The sequence below is a fragment of the Boleophthalmus pectinirostris genome, unplaced genomic scaffold (assembly GCF_026225935.1).
Source record: "Boleophthalmus pectinirostris isolate CB_2022bp ecotype Guang Dong unplaced genomic scaffold, ASM2622593v1 HiC_scaffold_10, whole genome shotgun sequence".
NCBI lineage: Eukaryota > Metazoa > Chordata > Actinopteri > Gobiiformes > Gobiidae > Boleophthalmus > Boleophthalmus pectinirostris.
The window spans coordinates 15,879,332-15,903,923 of record NW_026570971.1 but is presented as its reverse complement, the minus strand read 5'-3'; the positions used below and the strand labels follow the sequence as shown (position 1 = coordinate 15,903,923).

At 39.8% G+C, this 24,592-nt stretch overlaps 1 protein-coding gene across 1 annotated transcript in view; it reads left to right on the top strand.

Annotated features, from left to right (window-relative positions):
* Nucleotides 1-19,241, top strand: part of LOC110155404 (ryanodine receptor 3-like) — a 150,488-nt gene extending 131,247 nt beyond the window's left edge. The window contains exons 78-106 of the mRNA XM_055155013.1: nucleotides 857-966; nucleotides 1,239-1,290; nucleotides 2,085-2,132; nucleotides 2,214-2,313; nucleotides 2,385-2,464; nucleotides 2,997-3,073; nucleotides 3,162-3,235; nucleotides 3,672-3,689; nucleotides 4,173-4,253; nucleotides 4,337-4,425; nucleotides 4,496-4,624; nucleotides 4,710-4,814; nucleotides 5,590-5,671; nucleotides 6,151-7,463; nucleotides 8,881-8,939; nucleotides 9,162-9,336; nucleotides 10,221-10,307; nucleotides 10,394-10,588; nucleotides 10,675-10,805; nucleotides 10,879-10,921; nucleotides 11,010-11,137; nucleotides 11,224-11,284; nucleotides 11,389-11,535; nucleotides 13,008-13,142; nucleotides 15,051-15,207; nucleotides 15,369-15,433; nucleotides 17,592-17,692; nucleotides 18,229-18,280; nucleotides 19,146-19,241. Coding sequence (XP_055010988.1) covers nucleotides 857-966; nucleotides 1,239-1,290; nucleotides 2,085-2,132; nucleotides 2,214-2,313; nucleotides 2,385-2,464; nucleotides 2,997-3,073; nucleotides 3,162-3,235; nucleotides 3,672-3,689; nucleotides 4,173-4,253; nucleotides 4,337-4,425; nucleotides 4,496-4,624; nucleotides 4,710-4,814; nucleotides 5,590-5,671; nucleotides 6,151-7,463; nucleotides 8,881-8,939; nucleotides 9,162-9,336; nucleotides 10,221-10,307; nucleotides 10,394-10,588; nucleotides 10,675-10,805; nucleotides 10,879-10,921; nucleotides 11,010-11,137; nucleotides 11,224-11,284; nucleotides 11,389-11,535; nucleotides 13,008-13,142; nucleotides 15,051-15,207; nucleotides 15,369-15,433; nucleotides 17,592-17,692; nucleotides 18,229-18,280; nucleotides 19,146-19,241 — 3,990 coding nt within the window. The remainder of the gene's footprint in view (nucleotides 1-856; nucleotides 967-1,238; nucleotides 1,291-2,084; nucleotides 2,133-2,213; nucleotides 2,314-2,384; nucleotides 2,465-2,996; nucleotides 3,074-3,161; nucleotides 3,236-3,671; nucleotides 3,690-4,172; nucleotides 4,254-4,336; nucleotides 4,426-4,495; nucleotides 4,625-4,709; nucleotides 4,815-5,589; nucleotides 5,672-6,150; nucleotides 7,464-8,880; nucleotides 8,940-9,161; nucleotides 9,337-10,220; nucleotides 10,308-10,393; nucleotides 10,589-10,674; nucleotides 10,806-10,878; nucleotides 10,922-11,009; nucleotides 11,138-11,223; nucleotides 11,285-11,388; nucleotides 11,536-13,007; nucleotides 13,143-15,050; nucleotides 15,208-15,368; nucleotides 15,434-17,591; nucleotides 17,693-18,228; nucleotides 18,281-19,145) is intronic.
* The last annotated feature ends 5,351 nt before the right edge of the window (nucleotides 19,242-24,592 follow it).

Sequence of the window (24,592 nt, the reverse complement as noted above, 5' to 3'; positions counted from 1 at the left end):
CATTTAGACGGTAACAGTGTTTGAGGCTTAAAAATGCAAAAATCTGAAACCACCCTCCCGAGTGGAAAAGTTGAATATTCTCCGCTGTAATGTTTCCGTCAACACTGCCCAAGACGCAAAACTCTGCTCAGATCTGCTCACGTTGTGTACACATTTACCAAGCCAACTGGCATGCATACCCAATCGAATTCCACACACTTTTGCGTCATCATGTGCAAACAGATTTCCTCCCGGAAATGCTCGTCCTAATGCAGAATAAGAAGTAAAGAAGTGACACCACTTCTGCATCTTCTGTTCAGACTGTTATCATATAAATATAGCCTTAGACAGATTGAGTAATAATAAAGGATTAGTCAAACATGTGTGAATAAAGCTAAATAGAGCTCCTGGTCTGTTTTTGATGAGGTAACAACATTATAACATGGCTAAAAGCTCACAAGAGTCAATTTTGTGTAATATAGGGCCATTAACAAGTATTTAGTCATTAGTTTCTTGTTCCTTACATATTATGTTTCTCTTGCTTTCCTATTATTTTGAGTAGAGGCTGGCCTGGCAGTAGATTTCTTTTAGTTTTTCTTAATCTAATTTTAGAAAATAGACTGAGTGAGCCCTGGTTGGAACCAAAACCATGGAGCATCATTATAGCAGGCACCGGTCTGTTGTCATTATTGTGTTTCATGAGAACTGCAAAACTGTAGCTTCACCCCCATGCGAGTCTCTGCGTCTCTCAGCATTTGTGCCCATAACCTTGCATTGTGTTTGCATGTTATTTATGTTCCTACGCCCCTACTACGAGGTAAGTGCTTTAAATAATAGCACCATTTCGAGTCCAGCCTGACACTGTGACTTTGTGCAGAAAATACAGCTCAAAGTGGAGGAGGAGGAAGAGGAGGAGGAGAGGAGACAGCCCGACCCTCTTCATCAGCTCATCCTGCATTTCAGCCACAATGCCCTGACCGAGCGCAGGTACCTCCCACACACGCACACACACACACACACACACACACACACACACACACACCAGAGCACCTGGCACTGCTCTGCTCCATCTGTGCACCTCAATGGTTTTGGCCAGCCGCTGCAATAATAAATGGCTGCTTTACGCTAAATTACACTGTACCGTTTTATAGTACAAGAGAAATACCAGCAGCTCCTCTGATACATGTGCATACTTTTATGCGATTGCAGCTAATTATTTTCACTACTGCAGTTTTGAATATTTGTCATCCCTTTGACAGTTCATTGGAAGAGGACCCATTGTATATCGCGTATGCAGATATGATGGCAAAGGTAATTGAGTTTGTATGTAGTACAGTGCCCCGTGTTAAAGGTGAACTGTGCAACTTTTCTGATGGGTGGTCCACTCCCTGCTTGTCTCCATAGAGATGTTATTGATTTCCAGAAATGTTCCATAGTGGGTCATTCCACTTCAGTTCACCTAAAAAAAAAGGCAATTTGAACCCTCACATTGTCCAAAGGCAAAGAAAATTGGCGTATGGGTAAGTCATAGTCAAGAAAGCCAAAATCTCAAATTTTAGTATAATCAGATCAACGGTTTCCAAGGTATTCAAATGCATTCCTTATGATTTCCCCTTTCCAGAGATACCTTGGTTTTTGATATCAGACCAGTAGTTGCTGAGTAAATGCAATCTGAAATTCTGCGACCACGCAAAAAAGTGAAAAAATGAAAATTTGAAATTTTGTTTTTTCTGGCTATGATTTACCTATACACCACGTTTCATCAAAATTTGACAAAGTAGGGTTTAACTCATTGGGTGAATATATCCATCTACTGTTCGTTCATTCATTCATTACGGCTGTTTCTATTGCTCCAAACTACAATATTCAATTATACAAATTTCTTCTGTGAATAGGGGAGACACTCCACAGATCTGAATTGTAACGTAGTGTAGTGCTGTAACCTGCTTGTCTCCCTCGTGCTAGATAGATTTAATTAATACTGTAGAATATTCTAGACAGAGGAATTATATTTTAATGTAGACAAGCAGGTGGCGGACTCTCTGTTAGAAATGTTTCACAGTGCACCTTTAAGATCAGCTCAAGCCCTGTATTCTCATTTCTAGAGTTGCGCTGAAGGGGAGGAGGAGGAGGACAAAGAGAAAACATTTGAGGTGCTATTGATTTCTGAGATATTTGATTTTCTACCTGGTGGTATGATTCAGAAAATATGAGCTTGTTATGTGGTACTGCAGGAAAAGGAAATGGAAAAACAGAAGATGCTGTACCAGCAAGCCAGACTGCACGACAGAGGAGCAGCAGAGATGGTGCTCCAAATGATTAGTGCCAGCAAAGGTAACCAGTGCAATTTGTCCAATCTCATGATAATCATTACTTTTCAATTGTGTTTATTTTTGTAACACCAGGTCGTCTTGGCCCCATGGTCACATTCACTCTCAAACTCGGAATCTCAATCCTTAATGGAGGAAACATTTTGGTGCAAATGGTAAAGGCGATTTTATTATAAAGCTGTATTATAAAGAATTGTTTTAAGAGCTTTGACTGTCTTCTTAAAGGGCTATTTTCTGATCTATATTATAATGTTGATTCCTCATTAAAAACATACCTGGAGTTGTGTTTTGTTTCATTCACACATATTTTGACTGAGTTCCTCTCTCACACAGAAAACACTCTGTTCCTCCTTGTGATGTCATGCCGTAATACAGGAAGTGCTTCAGTGTGTTTTTAAACTCCATACACCTTCACTAGAATCATTTGGATAATTTCAGCCCTGGAATTGCCAAACTCTACTGAACAAAAGGGAGAGGGTAGCTGTTAACTTGAAAATTATCACTACATGATGTCACAAGGTAGAACAGAGCATTTTGAACTTTAGAGATCTAGACACTTATAATAAAGGATTGCTCAAACATGTGTGAATGAAACAAAACTCAACTCCAGGTATGTTTTTGATGAGGTAGCAACATTATAACATGACTTAAAGCTCACAATTAATATTTGTGTCTGTTTCAATGCAGAAAATGCTGACTTATCTAAAGGAAAAAAGAGACGTAGGCTTCTTCAAAAGTCTGTCTGGACTCATGATGTCGTGCAGGTACAATGGGAATATTATTGTTTACTTATCAGCACATGCCATTTTGCAGCATAAATATTGAAACAGTGTTTATCTCTCTCGCCACCAGTGTCTTGGACTTGAATGCATTTGAAAGGCAAAACAAAGCTGAAGGTTTGGGAATGGTAACAGAAGAGGGGTCAAGTAAGTCAAAAGATCTCTCAGTGCAAACCAACTCAAATATAATTCATGATTAAGCATCAGTAAAACTCAAAATGTAGCTTATATTAAGAAAACCGGTCTGTATCTTGTGGCTATGTTCAGTGTCATTTTTGCCATTGTCACTTTAGTCTGTGTTACTGTATGTCTGAGTCCGCTGTGTGCTTTTTGTAATAGAAACATCAATATACAAATTTTGGGCTACATACAGTATGCAACTATGCTTCTGTCTCATTCTCACCTCACCAGCCCAGGCTTAATTACTATTTACACATGTTTATCAGCGTACGTAAATATATGTATCTATCTAGTCCCAACACTCCCTCCTGTTCCTAATGAATATAAATGTCTTCTCCTCTGCTTATGTCTGCTATTTTTGTTTGTTTTCTTCTGGTCACGTTTTTTATCCCGTCGATCGCAGTCAACGTGAGTGAGCGGGGTAAATACATAGTTAAGATTCTACTCATCCCTATGCTCTGCTGACATCCTGATTGCTCTCTCTGTCTCCCAGCCCTCTCATTTCCTTCTAACGCCCTCCTGCATTTTCTGAATGCGACATTTTGATCTTGAAACTGAAAGATCACATGCATGCTCTTCCTACAATGTCCATTTTTTGGTCAGGTGCCCCGAAGTGACTCCTAGTTCCTACTTTCTTAGTGCTTGTGGTTATTGTGAGACATATTCTGTTCTTCTTTACCCGTACTAACCAAAGATAGACGCAAACATTAGAAAGAGTGAGGCTTTGCTGGTTTATTTTTTCCTATGATGCATTGTACTGTCTCCGTTTGTTCGGCTCTCCTAATTTTGTGCGAATTGGAAAGTAGACAGCAGCTTATGGATTGGGAAGCCTTGCAGCTCCTCTGTTTGTATGACATTTTGGCCTGTGCCTTAAAGGTCAACTAATGCCATCTTCGGTTTCCAGGCTCCAAAGTGCTTCAGAATGACGAGTTTACAAAGGATCTGTTCAGATTCCTGCAGCTTCTTTGTGAGGGCCACAACAATGGTAGGTTCATAAATATGGAGCGTGTTAAGAATGCACTGTTTCACAAATGTAGTATAAAAATCATTCTTGTGTGATTTTGTCAGATTTCCAGAATTTCCTAAGGACTCAGACAGGCAACACAACAACTGTCAACATCATTATCAGTACAGTGGACTACCTCCTAAGGCTTCAGGTTTGCATTTATGAAAAAGCTTTTGACTATTTAAATGTGACAATCTCTTATCTTTGATTTACCGTTTCAGGAGTCAATCAGTGATTTCTACTGGTACTACTCTGGTAAAGAGATCATCGATGAGGCAGGTCAGAGGAACTTCTCCAAAGCTCTGTCAGTGGCTAAACAGGTCTTCAACTCTTTGACTGAGTACATACAGGTGCAGTGTCACGCAGCAACATAAGAAATCAACCAATAAAGTCACTTATAATAATGTAATAATAGTTACTGTCCTCTGTGTTCAGGGCCCGTGCATAGGGAACCAGCAGAGTTTGGCTCACAGCAGACTCTGGGACGCTGTGGTGGGCTTTTTACATGTTTTTGCAAACATGCAGATGAAGTTGTCACAGGTAAGAACTAAGCAACTCACAAACCAGAACAACACTGTTGTAAATCACAGAATTTACAGAGTGTTAATAATTAGACTTAGACAAACTATATTATAATAAACAAAGAGCAAAAATATAAACTGTAATAATTAAATTAAAAATAATTAGCAAAAATAACAAGAATGTTTTAAATAAGACATAGAATGCAGTGCAGTGTTTGCAAAAGTCACATTAGAGCCAATCCAAATACTGTCATGTACTTTCTTCCACAGTGGACTGATAGAGATTTTGATTCTACTGCCACTAGAGGGCACCAAAGCCTCAAGTATAACTCCAGCTGACAGCAGCACTACTACACAGGTCAATGATAAATGGGGCTTTTCTGGTGTAGCCCTATAGTAGATAAATCCTCACCTTATGCCTTGTCCTGACCCAGGGCTCAGTGTGACAGTGTAGTTGGTGTGAAGGAGAGAGCAGGTGGAACTGTTTGAATTTAGTCCATCAGAATCTCTTCAGATTGATCATATACTGAATACAGACTCCACAAGCTCTGAATGACCCAGCCATCTGCTCACAGACAGTAGAATAGCATTAACCCTGGTGATGATGGATAGCTGTAACCTACAAGGGCCCTCTGGGCTCCACTGGGACAACACAGGTCCCACATCTCTAGGTAGCACCCGTCTTCTCACGTGCACCTCACTATCATATGTTATTGTGATTCCTCCCTGCAGTAGCTCACTGTGATTATATAGTTGTGATTCACATGGCTCCCTTCACTCTGTGTCTCCTACAGGACTCCAGTCAAATTGAGTTACTGAAGGAGCTGCTGGATCTGCAGCAGGACATGGTCGTCATGATGCTGTCGCTGCTCGAAGGTTGACCCTTAGCTGCTTATTACAACACAATCATATGGCCCACACTGTCAGCACTTGTATTTTGCCCTTCAAGTCATTTGACTTTCCTCAAGAGCTTATGAGCTAAGGGAGACAATTCAATTCCAAGAAATGGTTTATTTAATAGCGTCGTCTGGTTTGAGCTATATATCCATTGTTATCAGGCTCAGCCTGTCGAGAGAAGCAGGCAGTATAAATGTATGGACTGTGCTGACTGTCATTAGTATAATGAAAATCTACTCTTATTATGAGGCAATGCTCATACTTATTTTTAATATCAAAATACCTTTTTATTACATAGTGACATTAAATAGGGCACTGTAGCAGCTTGTCTATTGACTTTGAAATCTTTATCTAGCAGCAAACATGTTTTTTTATGCAAACACCATGACCAGTTACATTAGAAATAGATTATAAGAACATACTTTCATGTCTGTAAAGGTTTACTTCTCTCTCACCAGGAAACGTTGTGAATGGAACAATTGGCAAACAGATGGTGGACACTTTGGTGGAGTCGTCCAGTAATGTGGAGATGATTCTGAAATTCTTCGACATGTTCCTCAAGTTGAAAGACTTGACCACATCTGACAGCTTCAGAGAATATGACCACGAGGGCAAGGGCATCATCTCCAAGAAGGACTTTCAGAAGTCCATGGAGAACCAGAAGCAGTACTCCCAGTCTGAGATCGAGTTCCTCTTGTCATGTGCAGAGGCCGATGAGAACGACATGTTCAACTATGAGCAGTTTGTGGAGAGGTTTCACGAGCCAGCCAAGGACATTGGCTTCAATGTGGTTGTGCTGTTAACCAACCTCTCAGAGCACATGCCCCATGACACGCGCCTTGCCACCTTCTTAGACCTGGCCGAAAGCGTGCTCAGTTACTTTGAGCCCTTCCTCGGACGTATTGAGATCATGGGTGGTGCAAAGCGCATCGAGCGGGTCTACTTTGTCATCAGTGAATCCAGCCGGACCCAGTGGGAGAAACCTCAGGTCAAAGAATCCAAGAGACAGTTCATATTCGACGTCGTGAATGAGGGGGGAGAGAGCGAAAAGATGGAACTTTTTGTCAATTTCTGTGAAGACACAATTTTTGAGATGCAGTTGGCCTCCAAGATTTCAGAAACTGAGCCGGTGGAGCGTGCAGAGGAAGATGAGGACGATGACAAGAGTGTAGCAGAGAACCAGGAAGAGGAAGAGGAGGAGAGGGAGATGCTGGAGTCATTGTCCGCTTTCACAGTGGCTTGTATCTCTATGAGGAAAAACCTGTGCCATTTCAGACAGATGCTAACATTCAAAAGCATGAAACGCCAATACAGGAAGTTCAGAAAGATGAGCATTCGGGAGTTAGTGCGTGGACTTTTTTCTTTCTTCTGGATGATCATTACTGGCCTATTCCACTTTGTTTACAGCCTAATATGGGGCTTTTTCCATATCCTGTGGACTACTTTATTTGGCGGAGGCCTCGTCGAAGGAGCTAAGAACATGAAGGTCACAGACATTTTGGGGAATATGCCGGACCCGACTCAGTTCGGTATCCATGGCGACGTGCTGGAGACGGAGAAGATGGAGGCGTGCGAGGCAGCCGCTCTGGCAGAGATGGGTCAGATGGCTCAGGGGGAAGCGGCGGAGGCTGACCTGATGGCGGAGCTGCTAAATATCCAGCCCAAAAAGGAGGGCAAGCACGGGGCTGAGCCGGGGCTGGGGGACGTGTCCGAGGTGGTGGTGGGGGATGCGCCCTCCATCGCTGCTGCGGTCAAGCAGAAGAAAGCAGAGGTTAGCTGGAAGAGAAGTCCACTGTGTAGTCATTAAAAAGCATTGACTGGTTTGTGAGCTGGTAATGTGGGTCACGAACTTAAGGGGCTCATATTACTATTTTCTGATCTATGCTATAATGTTGTTTCCTCATCACAAACATACCAAGAGTTGTGTTTTGTTTCATTCACACATGTTTAACACACAAATCCTGCATATTTAGGCTGAGTTCTTCTCTCAAACAGAAAACACTGTTCCACTTTGTGATGTCATTTTTAATACAGGAATTGCTCCACTGTTTTTAAACCTTCACTAGAATCATTGGGATAATTTCAGCCCTGGATTCGCCAATCACTACTAAACAAAAGGTAAAAGGAGCTGTTAACTTGAAAACTACCACTACATGACATCACAAGGTGGAGCAGAGCATTTTGGTTACATATATTTTTATTCATATGTAGACAGATATAGATATGTACACACATGTTTTTCATTTTTATGCAGATAAAACATAACTTATAAAGTTAACTAACAAAAAGAAATACGAGTAGCGCCATACAATCCAGTGACAGAGGGAAAGATCTGCATTAGTCTTGTTTTTGGGTAATGACATCTAAACAGAGCTTTAAACTGTATCAAAATCAGAAGGGCACAAATGGCTCTTATGCATAAGCTGTTATGCGGAGTTCCACCAGTGTCCATCAAAAACTAGTCCCAACTCAACACTCCCAGGCTTCTTTTGTTTTAGTGGTCAAATAACCATCATACGACTGAATAATGCTATAGATTTTTGAAATGAGTGACTTAGGACCAGAGCATTTAGAGTTTTGGAGATGTAGACAGACTAATAATAAAGGGTTTCTTGTGTGTGAATGAAAAAAAACACAACCCTAGGGATGTTTTTGTTGTGGTAGCTGCATTATAACATGGCTTAAAGGTCACAAGAGTCAGTTTTGTATCATACAGGAACTTAAAATGTGCACTGTTTCTAACCTTTCTGTTGGTGGGATCAGCCATCTGCTTGTTTCCATGGAGATGTTACTGCTTTGACCAAAATGTTTCACAGTGTTTACAATCTCAGTCTTATCTTGCATTTATAAAAAAAAATACAGGTGTTTTATTGCTCAAAAGTGCATTGATAAATCCTCCACAAATCTGATCTGGAACCAGTCCTGGTGTTGGTCTCCATGGAGATTGATACATTTAATGCTATACTGTGGAAGAATCCTGGCAAAGAAATAACATCTCTGCGGAGAAACACCCTCCACCAGAAAAGTTACATAGTGCCCCTTTAAAAGACAATGTTTATTTTATGCAACTGTTTAGTATTTAGAGTCACGAGTCTTAACTACTGTAAAAATGCCACAATATTTACTACAAAGGTGAATGAGTAGACAGTTATCATCAGAGTAATAATGAAATCCATGATGTGTTTCAGATGGCTGCCAAGAAAAAAGCTGCAAATTCAGACCACAAATCTGATTCAGAGAAAGGAGAGTAAGTTATTTTATCATTTTCTACCATCTTGGCACTATTTCTTTTGTTATGTTTTTGACAGAAGCTACTTGGGCATTAGTGAATTCAAGCATGTAGAAATGCCCTTTTTGCTTTGTCTTTATTCCAAAATCCAGTTAGTTCTGTTTGTATTTTCCTGGAGGCAGTACACTATGTGCTTGTTAAGTCCTAAGACTTAACTTAAGACTGGCTTGTCTGTTTTAGTTCAGAGGATGGTGAAAAGAAGGACTATGACAAGGCGAGAGATGAGGCGCCCCCACAGCCTCCACCAGAAGAGAAGAAAGCCCCCAAGAAGAGACTGGGCCCCAAGAAAGAGCCACCAGAGGCTTTCATGGCCAGCTTCTTCGCCGGACTGGAGATCTATCAGACCAAGACTCTGGTTAGTCAGTAGTTTGAACTCGAGTATTGAGTGTAAAAGACAAAAACTAAAACTTTTATAGTATGTATCATGTCATGTAACATAGTCCATTTAAAAGGCCCATATTACAGTTTTTTCTGATCAATGTTAAAATGTGTTTTCACTGGAAACTTAAGCTGTAACTTTTTTTATTAACACATTTAACACACAAACCCTGCATATTTAGGCTGTGTTTTTCTCTCTAGCAAAAAACGCTCCACCTTGTGATGTCATGTGGTAATACAGTCAGTGCTCCACTGTGGTTTTAAACCCCATATATTTACCTTTTCATGACATCACAAGGTTTTGAGTTTTGGAGATGTACAAAGACTAATAATAAAGGGTTACTGAAACACATGTGAATGAAACAAAACACAACTCCAGCACCTAACAGGAATATGTCTTAAAACGTTCAAGAGTCAATTTTGCATAATATAGGACCTTTAAGATCCAACAGGAGGTTACAGTTTAGACAGATCAGCATCATTGCAGTATGGTACATGCTAGTATATTATATTGGGCCAACATTAGTCAAAACACTTTTGAGACAGACAAGTGTAAGACTCTGCACTAGCCTTGAGGAGAGGAGAAAATTGTTGTGAATAGCAGTAAATTAAGTATTTAGCAGATAATTAAAATGACAGGGCAACCCGAGGGTAGATATTCACTGCATAAAACTCGTCAAGGCTTGGCTCCCTAATCATGGTTGACTTGAAACTGACCCGTTTTCTCATTCTTATCAAACAGTTTTTTTCAGCAAACAGCTTTTGTTACTTAAAGGCTGTACCTCCCACTGCTGAACATCCATGCTTTTAATAACCCTAATTAAAACTGTAATTATAACAGTAATTAAATTTGTTTTGCAGAATTACCTGGCTCGAAACTTCTACAACCTCCGCTTCTTGGCACTTTTTGTAGCCTTTGCAATAAACTTCATTCTTCTCTTCTACAAAGTAAGCTCACACAGTAACTCATAGTAACTTCCAGGATAATCGCTCAAACGTAAAATATCACTAAAATGGCCTTAAACGTTGTACAGGTCACTGGAGACTACTCTGATGATGAAGACCCCTGGACTCACCGAGGCCGAAGCAGTGAGGAGGAAGAGGAAGGGGCTCTTGAGTACTTTGTCTTACAGGAGAGCACTGGATACATGGCACCCACGCTACGCTGTTTGGCCATACTACACACCATCATATCCTTCTTGTGTGTACTCGGCTACTACTACCTCAAGGTAATTCCCTTGACGCCACACAATTACACACTGTTGATGTCCACTAAACGCAGATCATATTAAGATGGATGGCTGTTTTCTCCAAGGTGCCTCTGGTTGTTTTCAAACGCGAGAAGGAGATCGCCAGAAAGCTGGAGTTCGCCGGGCTTTACATCACGGAGCAGCCCTCGGACGATGACATAAAAGGACAATGGGACAGGCTGGTCATCAATACTCCGTGAGTCATCCAAAGTTGCAAGTTAATCCTATGCAAATGTACTCTCCGCTAATTACTGCGTATTCCTTATCAGCTCTTTCCCAAACAACTACTGGGATAAATTTGTCAAGCGCAAAGTAAGTGGCTTATGGGAGTCTGCTGTAATCTTTTAGTCATACACAGCCCATATGATTAATGATTATGTGTTTATATGTTGTATAATAGGTGATTAAAAAGTACGGGGATCTGTACGGAGCAGAGAGGATTGCCGAACTGCTGGGCTTGGATAAAAGTGCGCTGGACTTCAACCCCACAGAGGAAGCAGTTGCCAAGGAGGCCTCTCTGGTGTCATGGTAATAAATATAACAGAAATAGAACAGATTTTGTTGGTGAAATAAGGGTCCAGCTGAACGTGTGATTCTTGTTTTTCTCGTCTCAGGCTGAGTTCAATCGATACAAAATACCACGTCTGGAAAATGGGAGTGGTGTTTACAGACAATGTAAGTTTGAGACCTGATTGACGGCTGTTTTAATGCATTTGCGGTCAACTAGAGTATTACACAGATTTATATTTAACATCTTCTCTTTCTCTTTTTATTTTTAGTCCTTCCTGTATTTAGTGTGGTACACCACTATGTCTATTCTGGGCCACTACAACAACTTCTTCTTTGCTGCTCATCTCCTGGACATCGCAATGGGATTCAAGACACTTCGCACCATTCTCTCCTCAGTCACACACAACGGCAAACAGGTAAGAGGGCGCTGATAATGCTGTTTACCAGGAGGGGGCACAGGAGAGTTAAGGGCAGTGGTTATAAAGGCAATACAGACAATATTCTACAATGATAATACACAAAAAGTAGTTGCCACATAAATGTGCATGGTTATAGGCAGTACTGGATGAAATTTTGATGCTTAAGTAAAAGTACAGATACCAGAGTAAAGACATGCTCAAATAAATTATCACACTGAAAAACTAACTTAAGTAAAAATATTAAAGTACTTATTTAAAAATGTACTTAAATAGTTTTAAGTATTTTACACAGATTTTGACATCTTATAAAGCTTCAGATGTAGTGATTTTGATAGATTTGTCCTGGATTTAGTTCAACAAAAACACCTGAGTCACTTGTTGTTGTTTTTCCTAGCTTTTTGATAACTCCGACTATGAACATGTTAAAAATGAACCCTCAGCATTTTCAGCAGGTCTCAAACTATAATAAAAAAAAATATACTTTTACTTTTCAGTCAAGTTCAAAATGTAGAGGAGTAGAAAGTACATATTCCTGCTGTGAGATATAGTGAAGTAAAAGTAATAACTATCCATGTGTGTAAGTAAAATGTAAGTTAAGTACAGATACTTAAAATGTATACTGTGTACTGTATTTTATTATATTCCACTACTAGTTATAGGCTTTATATTTAAAGATAACACATTTCCATATTAACAATACCTTGACTGAAATGAATTGTCGACAGTTTTTTAAAATAAAAAATATATAGAATTTGTATATCCAAGTAAAGAATGGTTCCCTTTTTGTTTCTCTAAATCACCATTGTTGCTGTTTATTGTATTGGCTCATCTTCACAGTCATCTCGTATTCTTTTACTTTTAAATCAAACAACAACCAAGAACCACGTATGTTGCTTTAATCTTGAATCCCATTTCCAACCACAGTTTTTATTTTTCTGAAGAAAGCTTTTTATGTAAAACACAAAAGCAGCATTTAATTTGGCTTCATTTAAAATTGATTCAAACCGAACTGATTCAAACCAAATTCCTTTGCTTTCGTGTGTTATTTGAGTTTGAATGCTCGTTCTTGATTTGGTCAGTGATCTTTCTCTGTATGTAGAGGTGAAAATCTAGTAGAATTGCTCTGCCAGTGCGACTCTCTCCTCCCTCTCCTCGCTCTGTACAGCCTGTGGGCAGATCAATCACCCTGTCAATCTCCCTCTGCAGCCTCCAGCGCTGCAGCTTTGAGCTTAACAAATAAATTACATGAATGTGGGCTGTGGGTGTCTTTTTTGTCGCGCCGAGATAACAAAAGCTGTTTGCATGTGCTCCATAAATACACAAGTAATGTTCCTATTGCTAAAAGAGATTTCCCATGATGCTCAGCGGTTTTAAATGGAAACGGCACAAGTGACAGCTCCATATTTCTGCTCGAGTGAGTTAAACAAATCAGAGGGAATGTAATGAGTTTTTTTAATGTGTGTGTGCAGCTGGTTCTGACTGTGGGGCTGCTGGCGGTGGTGGTCTATCTCTACACTGTGGTGGCCTTCAACTTCTTCAGGAAGTTTTACAACAAGAGTGCGGACGATGACGAGCCAGATATGAAGTGTGATGACATGATGACGGTAACCAGCTGCTATTCCCTTAATAAGAACGATTTGCTGTACAGTATTTGTGCATTAAATATGTATAGTAAATGCAAATGTAAACGCTAACGGTCAAGGGGTTTCGTCACCTAACAGCATACTGAAATAACAAAGATCTCAGGGGGAAAGTCTCTGCCCGGAATCACAGACTGACCAGTAATAGCTCTGCATGCATTTAGAAACAGCATTTATTTTTTATTCAGTGTGATTCTAGCAGGACAACCCAGTACTAGGCTGGCAGGTTAAGAAGCGGTTTTAAGCAGTCGAAATGTCCAGATGACTACCTTTCAAAGCTTTTCCATCATTAATTATCCATCATTAATTATTTACTTATTGTTAATCAGTTGTTAGAGGATGTATATTAAACCTATTTTAAAACTGCAATTTCACAGGACACAATACACTGAGCTATAGATTCTGTCATAGATTTAAAAAAGATAATTACTTTAAAAAATAGATGAAGAATCTTGACTTTATGTGTGTATTTTTGTGGAGGGCCTGTTATTTGCTTGTCTCCATGGGGATGCTTTTGCCTGTGATGTTCCAAAGCATTGTTAAACTTCTCCAATTGGACAAGCAGGTGACACCGCTGTAGAAGTGTTCAGCTTGTCCAAGAAAGGGTGGATGTAAAGGGCTGGAGACCAAATGGATGTTTTAAGCGGGACAAATTTATTTACCATCAATAATACAGGCCCGGGGGGAGCTGAAAAGTCAACATTGTATGATTTCAAAACGTGAACATAGTATGATCTTGTGTTCAAGCCCCTAGAGTCTAGGGCCTAGACGATGCTTCGAAAGAAGGAGGTTTATAAAGCCAGTGTGGTGATGAAGGCCAGTAGGCACCAGTTATACAGCAATATGCCACAATTTAGATAATGGTATGCCAATGATATGCCAAGGGAAGATCATGGTGTAAATACAGCTTTTGTGAGTCAGTGTCAAACTGAGATGTACATGGAGGATAAATTACTTACTCCCATTCACTGTGAACGTATGGGGTATTTTGAGCTCTAATGGCCATACCGACTAAGCAGGGCCAGGCCTGGTTAGTACTTGGATGGGAGATCGCTGGGAAAATCAGGTGCCACAGTGGGACACCAGTCACAAAAACTGTTATCATGTCTTTAGGCAAGACACTTCATCCACATTGCCTAGTAAGAAAGTGATGTGTGCGTGAGTGATAGTGGTGGTCAGAGGGGTCAGTGACGCAGATTGGCAGCCTCTCGTCCGTCAGTCTGCCCCAGGGCAGCTGTGTCTACAGTAGTAGCTTACCACCACTGTGTCTGGAGTGAATAAATAATGATCTTTAAAGTGCTTTGGGTATCTTGAAAGGTGCTATATAAATGCAATGATTAATTAATGATTAATTTAAAAAATTAAATATAAAACACTTGTAATTCAAATATAAATTTTATAAGCATAAATATTTCAGATATGTTTAATGCCATACTGTGGAATAACACATTACATGTAGAAGAACAACCATGAGGAACAAGCAGGTGACATACTCCCTACACGAGGGGTGTTCAAAAATATTGAAAAATCGATATATCGTATTGTTTAATTTGACGATACAGGATCAATATTGTGGGCTGCTGTATCAATATATTGGTAAGAGTATTTTTAGGTATATTTTACAAAATTATTTTGTGTTAGAGCTACAATTTTCTTGATATTTTCACTGTTTGGAGAGTTTTTCATATTAACTTGGCACAGACTTAGTGGACTTTTCGTATCACAGCCATCTTTATTTATTCTTTGTTTTTCCCTGAACCGTATCAAATGAATTTGAAATATATTGTACACAGTCCACCTTTAAACAGACGGTCCACTGTGCTAGGCAGGAGGATGCGCACAGGCCTTTAATCATTCCCACCCGTTTCCCAGTGCTACCTGTTCCACATGTACGTGGGCGTGCGAGCTGGAGGGGGCATCGGCGACGAGATCGAGGACCCGGCCGGAGACCCCTACGAGCTCTACCGCATCCTCTTCGACATCACCTTCTTCTTCTTCGTCATCGTCATCCTGCTGGCCATCATCCAGGGTGAGCTCTGACCTGCAGCTAGTGGCCCCAGAGAAAAACAGATCTCACTCATTCCCGTCAGCTCCCAGGGTCACTGTAGCTCCATCTACCATGTGTTATTATTAGCCCAGGGCGGGTGATACTCACTGCTCACTGTGTACACGTGCTCTGTGTGACTGCAGGTTTGATCATCGATGCCTTTGGAGAGCTCCGAGACCAGCAGGAGCAAGTCAAAGAGGATATGGAGGTGAGAATAGAAATCTTGTTCCAGCAATGCAGTCTCTATCTGTGTCACAGCAGTTTTTTTAATATGAAGTCTGTGTGAAACGTCACTTCCAGTGCTGTTTTTTCGTACTAATCGCTACATCTCTCAACTTAAACTGAGACTTTGATAAACTTTATTGATCAACAAAAGAAATTATTTGGACGCAGTAGCTCACACACCATAATATATTATAATAACAAAGACAAAAATATAAACGGTAATAATAAAAACATTCAAAAGTTGCATGGCGCACCCGCCCGGTTACCATGAAGCTGAGTTCACCATCTCCACTTTCCACCAGTCCCTCACAAGTTTCTCGCTCACTCCAAACTTTCTTTCTGCTGCTCGATTACTGTTTTCAGCTGCATATTTCACTACTTGTGAAATAGGACACATGCAGGAGGCATGCGCAGTAGAGCTAAGTGACAGTGGTACAAAAGTAGTAGCATAATACTGACACACAAGACTAGAGCCTCTCGCTGTTGTCAGTATGAACATTTTAACATATAAGTTGCACCGGAGTATAAGTCGCAGGAAACACCCAAACCATGAAAAAAGTGTGACTTATAGTCTAACAATATGGTATGTAAAAGTAAAAAATATAGAAATATAGTAATACAAATATATCTTTGAGCTGTATACAAGAAGTCGTAAGGAGAAAACTGCAAAAATGAAATAGTGATTGACATGACAGAACACTACCATATTAAGAGTTTGAATAGCTTAAGACTAATGTACTATACTTTATACATTCCCAAGTTCCCTCTGTTATGACACTTTGTTTTTCTCTCTGTACAGCGTACTCCATCAGAATGAGGAGCTCCCCATAGTGCACTCTTAGGCAAACTAAATTATTCATTAATTTTAACAATGCGGCTCTTATAATTAATTTAAAACTATGACAGTTATAATAATGACTAGAAAGACAACACTGATGTCCATTGTTCAACTATTTGGGCTATGTCTTTTTTTAGAAGATATTTAAGAACAGTGCCTTCTTACTGGCAGTGTCGTGTGCGTACCTAAAATAAGCTCCTAAATATGACAGTCATGTCAATATGCAGAATAAAAATACAACTGTATAAACCTTTAAAGGGCCCATATTTGGCTAGTTTCTGATCATTTTGATGTTGTTTCCTCATTAAAAACACACCTGGAGTTGTGTTTTGTTTCATTCACACGTTTAAACACAAAAAAAGTATATCTAGGCTCATTATTTCTCTCAAACATAAAATACTGGAATTTTCAGTGTCTTGAAAAGAGGTAAAGGTTAGCCAGGCTGGCACCACCTAGTGCCTCCACTCGATTTCATTTCTTTCCAGCAACTAGGTCAGGAATCAGAATACACCAGATGGTTTGCAAGAACGTGCACCGGCCAATCAGCGAAGAGCTAAAGAAGAAGATCCACGTCTGGGTCCCTTTTGTGGTACAGCACAACAGTAAACAGAGTGGTTGAGGTGGATATAGACAAAGATATACTGTACATTCTGTGTTGGCAACGATTCCCGAGATCGAGGATTTAAAGCCGGAACAAAGAGAATATTTGGTGAATTTTATCAAGGGGAAAGATGTTATTGCCCTTCTTGCTACAGGATTTGGAGCATTACATACGTCACGACCAAATAGCATCTATTGGTTAAATAAATAAAGTATCCGCCCACTGTCGAGCGAACAAATCCTAATGCTGCGAGGTCAGACGTTTCCACGAAGTGAAACCGGCTGATGAATCAGGCTGGTAAAAGGTAGTTGTTAATTTGAAAACTGAACAGAGCATTTTGAGCTTTGGATATGTGCAAAGATTAATAAAAGGGATTACTCAAACCTGTGAATGAAACAAAACACAACTCTGGATATGTTTCTGAGGAAATAACAACATTCTAATTTGACTAAAGAAGAAAAAGAATCAATTTTGTTCAGTAGAACTTTAAAATATTTTATGTGCTGTATTGTTTTATTAGCATTTTATTTGTCAAACACATTATACAAAATGATGGAGCCACTGGACCACTACTATGAGTGAAAAAATATTAGCTCTCTATACTAAGGTTTAACTTGCCACTGCATTACAATATATTAGAATCAAATCTACATATAAATGTGAGAATAATTGTACTATTTGTCTTCTATTCTCTATCCTCAGACTAAGTGTTTTATCTGTGGCATTGGAAACGACTACTTTGACACAACACCTCATGGTTTTGAGACCCACACCTTACAAGAGCACAATCTGGCCAACTACCTGTAAGTACTACTCCTACTTCCAGTATTTGAGTCAATCCGTTCTCATTTTTTACTCCAGCTCTTGTGATTGGGACCACTATGAGGCGATCTAAACCAGAGAATCCCAACTTTAGATTCTCCTTCCATATGTCCAAGAATTTCCCTGTTTTTTTCCCATAATACACTGCACACAGATCGGCATGACTATAGAGCTTTCCAGTCCTTTTGCGCTCACAGTCAGCTGGCCTGAGGCGGCAGCAGCGGCGACCTCATTACACAGCTTCATTATTACTTAATGCCATGAACTTTATTGGGGAGCGTGTTGGTGATGGCGTGCCTTCATACGGCGTGATTGGCCACTGAGATGCCACACTGAGATAGAGCAGAGCGTTGCCATTTACGATTGATTCAGCGAACAACAGGTGATTTGAGGAAAGTGGCGCGTTGTTTAGTCAGAGATTTGGAGGCCTTCTATTAACACAAACTCTGACATTTCTTGTGATATTGCAGCCTGGTGACATTTTTGTACTAATCTGATATGCTTGTTTTTTCTAAAGGTTTTTCCTGATGTACCTTATCAACAAGGATGAGACAGAGCACACTGGCCAGGTGCAGTATTATACAAAGCTTAAAGACCTTTTTAACAACACAAAAGGGGTTTGAATGAACTACTTAATGATTAGCAGCCCTCTGCGGTGAGAAACACCAGAGGTTACCAGTGTTTTTATTGCTACTCTAAGAGTTTGATTTCAACTAATAGAACAAACGATTCAGTCTGGGAGTGGGTTTTAAACTTGTAAACAACAAACTAACATTAACTTTTTGTCATTTAAAGCAGCTTACTTTTAATTGAGTAACAAAATTGACCACTTTTTTCACTACTGGTTATTATGTTATGTAATTAGGTTCTTTTTTCAGACCAAGAGATTTTCATAACTGACAGTTTTGACTGCTCACTATCGGTCTTCCTCAGAGTGGTCACGTGATGTTGCTGTGACGTGTCCGGTCAGCTGATTTAAGAAAGTAGCTGTTAACTTGAAATCTAAAACTTCATGACATCACAAGGTAGCAGGGGTGGCACCACCTAGTGCCTCCGCTCTATTTCATTCCTCTGTAGCGACTAGGTCAGGAATGGAAATACACTAGACGGTTTGCAAGAACCCCGGAAGTGCGAGTTTGGGCACCGTTTGGGCATTCTGTGATGGCAACAATTCCCAAGATTTAAAGCTCGAAGATTTTGTTTGGTGAATTTTATCAAGGGTAAAGATGTTATTGCCCTTCTTCCTATGGGATTTGAGAAAAGCTTAATATACCAGTTAGCCCCGTTAACAGTGCATTACATACGTCACAAACAGCAAAGCAAATAGCAGCGATTGGTTAAATAAAAAAAGTGTTTTTGATGAGGGAACAATAGTCTAACATGTGAATTTTGTGTAATATAGAACATTTAATAAACATCACTTTAACCCCACAGGAATCCTATGTGTGGAAGATGTACCAGGAGAGATGTTGGGACTTCTTCCCAGCTGGAGACTGCTTCAGAAAACAATACGAAGATCAGCTCGGATAACACGTTTGTTATGTCTGATCTAAACAGACTGCATTTAAAAGCAGGTTTACAGCTGCTGGACACCCCGTCACAAGCGAGACTCCACTGTACCTTCAAAGTACGCTGCTCGTCTCAGACATTTTGGGTTACCTACTTTGGAAGATTTATGTGACAAGCATGATGTCTTTTACTTCACACAACCCTAAATCATTGCACAATTATTTTTTATTCGATTTATTATTTCTTCTTTTTTGAGGAAGCCGGGTTATGTGAGGTACAGGGCCACACGCTTGTCTTCTTATGCACAAGAATCTATTTGAGAATGTTGACTCTATTCGAGACTTATGCCAAATGAGTACAGTGAAACTATGTGCGCAATGCGTATTAGAGACCGTTCTTGTTCAGTTTGTGTTGTGATGTTGCATTTTGAGAAGTCCTAGAATGAACTGGTAACAGGTCTGTCGTGTTGTGTAGAATGAGAAATGCCTATCTATCATCAAGTGCCTTACAGTACTGTATCTACATTACAATGGAGCTATGCAAACTGTCCTCTCTCTCTTGTATGTACGTACAGTCTTTTCTGGAGCGATAAAGCGTAGCCGTCAATAGTTTGTTGGCTGATTTTTTTCTAACCTGGAAGAACACAATTGGTTTGATTTAATTTTTTTGCCGAATGCAGCATCATTGAGACAAAAAACTATAGATTCCAGCGAAAAGAATTTGCTAAAAACCTTCAGACAAGAACAAAACAAAATTGCTATTGTATGGCCATTTGTATGTAGTAGCTTTGCTGACCTGTGCATTTCTTTTGATGGGAAAATAAAGAAACCAGTGCTAGAAAAGTTTGCTGTGTCTTATTCTTTTCATGGCTGTTTAGGTTGAAGGGACAGTCCTGGCCCTGATGCATGATGGGACTTTTGGCTGTTTCCTGTGGCGTGGCCTGTCAGCTCAGATCTCATCAGCACACCTCAGACACCACACAGGGCCACAGTCTGCCGCTGTGAGCTGCACTCCTCACCGCAACAACAGTGTGCGCTACCAACTCTTTTAATCACTGACTCTATGAAAAGTCTGTCTTCGGTGCACGAGTAGTTATTTCACACATAATAGGTTATCCGTGGGTTTCAGAGTGATGAAAAGTTGCACTGTTGCCATAGTAATTAATACTATTATATTACTACTAATATATTAGACCTTTTGAATGGTTTGTAGTTCTCAAAATGTTCAATGTCAATGTCAGTCATTGAAGAGGAAGATGAAAGCCATGAATACAGGAGCAAGGAAATCAAACAAAAGTCTTGCCTGACTTTATCTGCTAACATGATCTGTTTGCAGAAGATCATTTTGATATTTATGATCATCCTAACACTTTATTGTATTAACATTTAACTCATTTGCATATGTAGGTGATTCATTTGATGTTAATTGATATTTATTCTGCCCTTTTAATGGCCTGTTGTGCATAACCTTATTATGTTGCAAATTAGACATTTACTAACAATTTTCTATCAACAAACATTCATTATGATCCTAAAAGGCTTTTGGTAATGAGGGTGTTGTTAAGGGGCAATGTCACAAGAAATGTAGTTTTCACCTCTTAGCAGCAGGAAAAGTGTATCCAGAGTAAGACATTAATAACCATCATATACTAGTTAACATAGAAACACCCACTTTCAACCCAAGTATGCAAATAAGTAGCTAGTTAGATGTTCTGACAGCCTTCAGACCGATATTTATTGACTTTATTGTCTTCCTGCTGAATTGATCCAAATGACCAAAAATAGTTCTTTTTTTCTGAAAACATATGCCACCATAACTTTAAAAAAAAAACACAAATTTTGATGTGATACATAAATATTCCAAGCCTTATTAAAGGTGTGGTGGCTCAGTCAAACCTACCATATTTTCCGAACTATTGAGAGCACCTGAATATAATTCACAGTTGTCCATGCCTTCAAGAACGTTTTCAATTTGGGACTGTCTGCTTTTATCACCTCTGAAAGCTTTTGTCATCTTTTTGCTTTGAGTCAGTTCATCACGCTGCTGTCACCAACATCTCACCATCGACTCATTGATGCTGAGCTCATGTGCGGCAGCTCTGTTTTGTTCTTCCACAGCCACATCACTCGCTTTTAACTTAAAAGCTGTATCATCTGCATTTCTTCGTGTATTTTCATAAGGAGGGTGTGTATGAAGTGCAAAATAACAGTTCAAAACACAAACAAGCATCTTCCTCGGCGTATCACCCCGTCTCTCCCTACTGCTCTCTACTGCGCATGTCTCCTGCAGAAAGAGCCTCTGTCCTGTCTGTATCATGTCAGTGTCTTGGAGGATTTCAGCAGATTTCAGACTCTCAGGGGGGAGCTAGTTTTTTCAATCAGGTATGAGTGGATGTCCAGTTACTGACGTTTGAGACGTTTCTTCAGGTCATTTACACATACGAGTAAGACGTACACTAATGTTAATTTTGCATCATAACTTAGTTTATCACCATTAAATATTTGTTTGCGCTGACAATATCACTAGCTAGTGTAGCACCTTCATGTTAACTCTAGATCCATGTCTAACCGCACAGACAGCGGTGTTTTCAGCACTCAGGCTGTGCACATCCACTGTGTTCCTAAACCATAAACCATATATATGAATGGACAATGTGCCAAACAAAGAATCCTTCCAAATATTCACCACAACATTTTATTAGCCACAGGGTTCAAAGTGTGAGAAAAAAAATGTGCGGTTATAGTTCAGAATTTATGGTACTGTATGTCAAATGTCCCATTTTAAAGGACTGAGTTATTTGTCCTGTACTCTGTGGCCCTTATATGTTTCAATATGTGGTTCTCAGTGGAAAAAAGTGTGGACACACCTGCAACAAAAAACAAATAAACAAACAAACAAACAAATGCTGTATTATCAGTTTTCTAAACCAGTTTGTTGTGCCAGATTATTTTTGTGTCTATTTTTGGTTCTGCGATTGATTACATATCTTTAACTTTGATTTCTTCACAGTGTAATCCACAACAATACACATGTCCTTCCTGTCTAACATGACATAATGCTGTTTAAATTTGCCCTTATGTGTGTGCGTGTGCGTGTGTGTGTGTATAAAGAGAGGTCAAGAGAAGTGAATGCAGCAGCTTGAGTTCCCTCTGAGCTGTCACCTGTGTCTGGACCCTGCAGAGGAGCCGTGAGGGGTGGCAGTGATGCCGCTCTGCCCTGGCTCCGTCATGCGCCCTGTGACATGGCAAACAACACCTTCTGTAAGGGAGAGCAGCAAAATGTGTCTGTGTGATGTGTTTAGATGGGTACTGCTCAGTGACATACTGTACTTTTCTGAGTAGTTTCAAGACACCATATATTTATATATTCTATATGTTTACTCTTACTTGAGTAAACAGTATTTAACAGCGCAACAACAGTACTCTTAGTTGAGTTAAAGTTGGTAACTCTTCCCACTGTGAAGATTTATGCTAAAATATTACATGATTTGAACATTTCTTGCACCGCCCCTTCAGATATTATTTCATTTTTTCCTTATTTGTGTGTCTGTCTTTTAGAATTAACAGATTGTGTGCATTATTTTATTGTTTTGTCCTCCCACTTGCATTAACCACTTTAATTATTAATCACATCAGTCACTCTTTAAGCTATTCTTGAATAGTAGTTTGTGGGGATGTAACAATAACCAAAATATTGTGATATCATATTGTTAAAGTTCTCACAATAATATCGTGGACCATCACAATTTCGAATCACAAGTGTCTTTGCTTAAATGAAGAGTTATGGTGCAGCAATAGCTAAAAAAAGACAGAGAGAACTACAAAGACCATGATCCTTTGCTCCATTTCAGTGCAGACTACATGAAGAAATAACCAACTAGTTCTAAGCCCTTTTAAGTCTTAGTTCTTTGGATTAAGTCTTGTCAAGGCATTTTAAGAGGAAAAAGTCGCATATTCACAGTTTTGTTCACCTCCACAAAATATTACATCCCTAATCGTGAGCCTCCCCACCACATCGTGAGCTTTCACACAATATCACAATAAATATTGTATTGTGAGGTTTATACAGTGAAGATATCATATCGTGAGACCACTGTCCAACTTGTGCAATATATTTTTTGGTAAGAGCAGTCTGATTTGAGCACCTTTGGCTACTCTACCCACCTCTTGGTAAAATGAGACTGAACTCCAGTGAGGCCATTAGGTGTAAGAAAAGGATAACTGCTCCTAAATAAGTTATATGAGTGTTTTGTTCTCAACCTTTGCTCTTGTGTCCTATATTGCACTCGTGACTTATGCAAGAATGGTGTCAGTGAAAAAATGCAGTCTTCAGTGTGAATAAGTAATGAAGTAAACAAGTGAATATAAGACAACCTTTACTGCCACTGCTGCTTTCTCTTGAGTTGAGAGATTTTCCTTGAGAGCGACATTGACACACTGGCACATTCTCAAACAGAGCTGTAATCTGAGCCTCTGTGAGATTAGTTTAACCATCACAGACAGGTGAAGAGACTTAGGCTGATCCTCTGAACTGTCACAATGTAAATGACCCAAATGAGCAGGATTACAACAGAGAAGAATTTGCAAATAGTTTGTCTTACACTCTTGTATCTTCTTGTAACAGGCTAGAGAAAGACATTGTAATGGTAGTTTGCAAAGCTGGCTTGTTTTGAGTGTTAGCGCTTTCAACTCAAAAGCTTCTTAAAGAGGCCACTGCGCTATTTTGTGATTTGTGTTATAATATTGTTTCCTTAAAGCTTAAAGTAAGGGTTAAAGTTTGGCAAGAGTCATCAGTGTTGGGAGTAACGCATTACAAAATTAACGAATTACAGTAACATATTTCATTTTTCAGTAACGCAGTAATAAAACGCATTACTATGATGAAAAATGGCAATATATTACTTGTTACAGTCTCAATAATGCAAGTTAAATGTTTTCAGCTCTTTAGCTCCTCCGCTCCTCAAGAGACGTGTGTGCTCCCGTCCGTCATTCCACCACCAGTCCCATATCAGATTGTAAAGAAAGGTCCTGCCTGCGCTCCCCATGGCTCTGTAACACCATGCCTTTCCCCTCACCCAACAGAGCGCCGCACCAGTGTCCTGACTTCTGAGCCATTACGCATGGAAGAGAGGAATGAACACAGAGTTAGAGTGCAATGATGAGTGTAATCGGCACTAAAAACTGTATTAAGTGTTGAGGGCAAGTGAAAGTTGGGTTACAACAGTGGTTCTCAAACTGTGGGTCAGGGGCCCAGAGGGGTCGCAGAAGGTAAATTCAGGGCCTGTTTACACGAGAACACTTGGGGGTAAAAACAACACATTTTTTTAATCTAAAGTGCCTTTCGTTTATACAGCGACGGCATCCAGCATGGAA